This window comes from Medicago sativa, chromosome 5, assembly GCF_051527215.1.
Source record: "Medicago sativa cultivar Bolivia chromosome 5, Bolivia_mono, whole genome shotgun sequence".
Classification (NCBI taxonomy): domain Eukaryota; kingdom Viridiplantae; phylum Streptophyta; class Magnoliopsida; order Fabales; family Fabaceae; genus Medicago; species Medicago sativa.
In genome coordinates, this window is record NC_140753.1 from 28,290,104 (window position 1) to 28,295,623 (window position 5,520).

Below are 5,520 nucleotides of genomic sequence, written 5' to 3' on the forward strand. Positions count from 1 at the left end.
CATGAGTTCAAGTCCTGGAAACAAACTCTTGTGTAAAAAACAGGGTAAGGCTGCATACAATACACCGAATGGTGGGACCCCTTCCCGGACCTTGCGTATGCAGGATCTTTAGTGCACCGGGTTGCCCTTATTATTTCATGTTTTTTAGCTTGTTATTTTTTTAGCTGTTATTTGTGTACTTTTTATACTAAATAGTGCATCAGAGAACACAAGCCATTTGTTCAAATTCTGCTGTGGTATAGTTGCGGCATAGCCTCTATTTGACAATACTATTTAGTATAAAAACCATTTGACTCTATTTATCTTTTGTTAATAAATAGGTTATACATAAGCACTTATATGATAAGTGTTTGATTAAACTGTTTATCTAAACATGGCCTACGTGTGTGTTTGGTTACGCTTTCACTGTCACTTTTTTATGTACAATTTGACAGGGATTTTTAGAAGCTCTAAATTGAAGCTTTCACTTTACCGTGACCGCCAAATTTCCAAACACAATAACTGTAGTTGTAGGCAATGGAAAAAAGCTAGTTTGAGTCTCTTCATTGCAGTATCTGTTTATTTATCAAATAGTACATGAAGTATTCTCTAAGTCTCTTTTGGTTCAAAAACATTCTTTCACCAACTCAACTCCTCTCACCAACAATGCTTCATTTGCATACTCCCTTGTCACAGCAACACGGGTTTATTATTCTAGGAACATATGTATTTTATAAGGTTCAACAAAGAGATGATTCGGGTTTGTGGAAAATTAATGATCTTCTGGCAGCCGGCAGGCTATATAACAAAGAATGTTGGCGAGCAAATTGGCCGCATTGAGTGGATTCCTGGAATATGACAAAAACAAGAACACAGGTTTCTTGAGAACCTACATAAGGATCCGAGTCATTATTGATGTCAGGATGCCGTTGAAGAAGGAACAGATGATAGGAAATTTCTGCTTCTTATGCGGCTTACTAGGGCACACCTATAAGTTTATTACTAGGTTATTCGAATTAGCATCAGACAATTGTACAAGGCAATGGGGACCACAGTTACGCGAGGAATTCTGGTGCAGTAAAACAGTGAGCAAAACATGTTGGCTGAAGGATGGAGGAAGAACTCAGGCACAAGGCAGCGGCAGTGTCTCATCGGAAACCATCTAGCTGTGTGGTGTGACTGTGGCAATGAATAGCAATTCTGTAATCGAAAGTAAAATGTCTCCACTCATGCTATGGGAAATTTGTTAATATGTCCTGGCGAAACGTAGTATGTTGTGTACAACACCATGGAGTTTTTGGAAAAGGAGAAATTTAAAATTATGGGACGAGATGGAAGAGAATAATACAACGATATATCACGGTGGTGCAACATTTTTCAACCAATGGCAATGGGAAAACTTGAATAAAGGCAGTAATGGGACCTTGGAAGAACCCACCTTTCGGTACATTAAAATGCAATGTTGATGCAGCTTTTAAGGATAACAATGCCGGTGGTGGTGGTGGTATGTGTGTGCATTTGAAACCATCGTGGTCGATTCATTAAGGCCAAAACTGTCACTTTGATGCAGATTTTGTATATTTCTTTCTTTATTATGTGCATATTTTGCAGTCTCCATATGTGCATGTTTGATAGTCCCAGTTTGGTAATTTGCTTTCATTACTTCTGTTGGTCCTATATGTTTTCATGGGTATATAAAGAAGAAGAAAAAGACACAAAGAAGAAAACAACTAGTCACAGTGTGTTTATGTCACAATCAGAGTCTGAAAACAAGAGAATGTTTCACAAATATGCTTCATTATATAATTCAAGTGTAGTTCTGACTTAACATGATTTTGTTATTTAATCTAATTATTTTTATGATTGTTGTTCAAATTGATTAACTTCTTCTTTAATTTAAATAGGAGAAGTTCTGTTTTCTTTTCATAGATTCACTCATTCATTTTACCTTTATTTTTTTTTTCTTCCTTTTATTGTCTAATATTTCCTGATCTTTAGTTCTTAAGTTATATGTATAAAGAAAATTAATTAAAATACAAAAAATAAAGATATATGCTCATAATTGAAATCCAAACGACTCAAATACTAAAAAACACTATTATGTTAAGTTAAGAAGTATTAACAAAAGGTTGAGAAATACTCAAAAGGCAGATCTGAAATATGCGAAAGGTTTTACCATTAATAACTCATAATAATAATTGAAACTAGAAATCTATCCTAATAATGTAAGGCAAAATTTAACCAAATAAAAATAAAATAAGAATTCCTCTAAAAATAAAAATATAAAATAAAGTAAAAACTAAAGAATCTAACGCTTCCCTAACTCTTGATCATTGGGTTTGGGTTTCGCTTTAACAAAATCACTCCAATAAGGATGCTTCTCCCATACGGTTGACATTTCTTCAATTGGAACTCCCTTCGTCTCTGGCAAAAACTTGTAAATAAATGTTGTCATCACAACAACGAAAAAGGCGAAGAAGATAAATAATCCAAACTTCATGTGACAAAGCATTGTAGTGAAGATTTGAGCAATGATAAAGGTGAAAATCATGTTAACAGAGACATTGATACTTTGAGCTGCAGAGCGAACTTCAAGTGGGAATATTTCACTAGGAACCAACCAACCAAGAGGACCCCAAGACCATGCAAATCCTGCTACGTACACACAAATGCACATAACAACGACAATTGCATACCACTTTGGCAAAACACCTGGATCACCACTTACTCCAAACTTAATCGCAATAGCAATAGCTATAACAATCTGCAAACAAAATTTAAATTTAATTAATAAAAATAATCAACTTCAAAATTTAGCATAGATTATGTATGCTTTTTTTTATATAAAAAAAGTTTATTTCACAAACCTGACAAATTAACATTTGAATACCGCCTTGTATGAAAAGTGTTCTTCTTCCAAATTTATCAACTGTGGCGATTGAAACGAGAGTGGCAAGTGCGTTACATCCTCCGGTAATCAAGGCTGACATGAGAGAAGCATCGCTGCTAAATCCAATAGTCTTGAACAAAACAGGAGCATAGAATGTAATCACATTCATGCCAGTGAATTGCTGAAAGAATGGAATGAATATTGCCATGGTGAGATGAGGTCTATACGGTCTCGTCAACAAAGAGGCCCAAGGATGTTCCACAGTTTTTGAAATATCACTAGCTGCAACCAAATCTTGAAACTCCTCATCAACATCGGTTGTTCCACGGATACTTATCAATTCCTTTTTGGCTTTATCATTCTGACCACGCTCTATCAAAGAACTTGGCGTGTCAGGAAGAAAGATTGCACCTATGATAATCATTATTGCAGGGACGGCAGCCAAACCCAAACTATAACGCCATCCTTCACCGTTTTTCATTTTAGAAAACACATAGTTGAGAATATTGGCCACAAAGATGCCTATTGTGATTGCCAATTGGAACATCATGTTAAGAGCTCCTCTATACTTATACGGAGCCACCTCAGAAACATAAATTGGCACACTCTGTCAAATAAAAAAATAATGTTCTATTAATTGTGATCCATGTTACCATGTATATTGAGAAAAAATATTACATAAAACAATTCATTAGCTACATTTAATCCATACTAATCTAAGTATCTAAGTATTTAGTTTAATCTATCTTAGGGCGGGAGATACTAAGTTATAGTGGAAGATACTATATATGAAATCTGATCAATTCGGTAATAAAATGATTAGTCCATATCTCATTTTATATATTTAGTTCAGATTTGCCGAAAGTTTTTATACTCCACCCAAAATAATCAAAATATAATTAAATATGATAAGTTTAATTTTATTTTACCAACGTTGATTTTGTAATTCTTTATTCCCAAACACTCATTCACATACATTAATATTTGTATACTTAGTGAATAGTAATATACTAGAAGTGAATAAAATTAAGAGCAAAGTCAAAACATCACTTGAGATGTGTATAACCTTTGCCTACTTTAATCTAATTCGTGATAAATCAATATTAATGACCATAGATATATTCTTTTAAACCCCAGTAGCAATCAAAAGTTATCGATACATCTATATAAATCTTAAGCATATATAACTATTTTTCTTCAATAAATCTATAAACATATATAATTTTTTAGAGTGTTTTTTTCGTTCAATTTTAAGATTTATTTAAATTATTTTGTATCCGAATAAAAGAGACTAAAAAAGCTGATAAACAGAACGAATTTAAATAAAATAAAATAATAATCAAAAAGCAATATATAGTAAGTTACCTGATTAGCACATCCGATACCGAATCCAAGTAACATACGACCAACAATGAGCATCCAAACTTCTTGAGCAAAGCCATTCATGGCAGCACCAGCAAGAAAAAGAACACCTCCAGAAAGCATGGTGATACGCCTTCCAAGCACTCGAGTTAGCCACGACGCCCCAATAGAAGCGACAAGAGCAGCAACGTACAAAGAGGACGTGAATAATGTTAACGTTTGGCTGTCGAATTTGCAGTACTGGTTGTCGGATGGTCTTATATTGGCCTCCTTTTCATAGACATGTGGAAAGAATTTTTGTAAAAATGGATCCATAGATGTAACTCCACCTACACACATACATATATGATGTTGATTAATAAACAATAATACGTACACATAACTAGTAAATATTCAGTTTCTAGTGACGGATTTAGCTATTGAATTATTTCAATCATCATAGTGACCAATTTAGTAATCGATTTAGGAACATATATAAATAAAAACGCGCAAAGAGAAAATTTGAATAGAGAATTAACGTGTATACCTGAGATGCCAAGATCATAGCCAAAAATTAAACCTCCAAAAGCAGCAATAACACAAACGAAGACGACTCTAGGAGTGAGTTTTCCGGGATAATCTTTCCCAGACCCATTGGTGCCGATGGTACCACCTGCCATTGTGATCGTAACTCAAAAGCGATAGTGAGAATTAAGGAGAAATGAAAACGGAGTGAGTGTGAACTTTGTGAAGAGTTTAATGTGCATATATACAGCATCAGAATGGATTTTACTGATTTGTTGATCTCATCCATAGTAACAAACTTCTTGTTATATTCAAAAACTTGTTGTTATCCATTTGATTAAGTTGTTGCGATTTTGGCTCAAAGGTTATATTTTATGAGTGCGTGTGTTTACTTCAGTTGTTATCCATTTACTTAAGAGTTATTTTTTATTTTTATTTTATAAAATACGTAGAGTTATTTTTCAGCTCACTACTCCACGTGACAAATTCATAATTTAAATTTTTTTTTTAAGGATAAATTCATAATTTAAATAAAAGTAAGAAAATTAATATATGAAACTTTGATTTTGATTAAGGACAAAACTCAGGTACAATTCTTTAGGTGCTTTTCGTATGGTTCTTAACTAAAATTATAAATATTTTTAGATTTAACAAACTTTGAAAACCATACGAAAAGTACCTACGGAATTGTACATCATAAGTATAAATTTATTTATTTTTGTAAAAGAAAAATTATAAGTATAGATATTAGTGTTCCTTAAAAAAATATAGATATGCATGATTTT

General features: G+C 33.1%; 1 protein-coding gene across 1 annotated transcript; it reads right to left on the reverse strand.

The window, feature by feature from the left end:
• Window positions 1-2,131: 2,131 nt before the first annotated feature.
• Window positions 2,132-4,993, reverse strand: LOC146921540 (sugar transport protein 1-like). The gene is made up of 4 exons (XM_085714928.1): window positions 4,758-4,993; window positions 4,235-4,560; window positions 2,847-3,476; window positions 2,132-2,743 (listed from the first exon to the last, which is right to left on the reverse strand). The coding sequence occupies exons 1-4, from the start codon at window positions 4,888-4,890 to the stop codon at window positions 2,288-2,290; spliced, it is 1,545 nt and encodes a 514-aa protein (XP_085571054.1). The 5' UTR covers window positions 4,891-4,993; the 3' UTR covers window positions 2,132-2,287.
• Window positions 4,994-5,520: the final 527 nt, after the last annotated feature.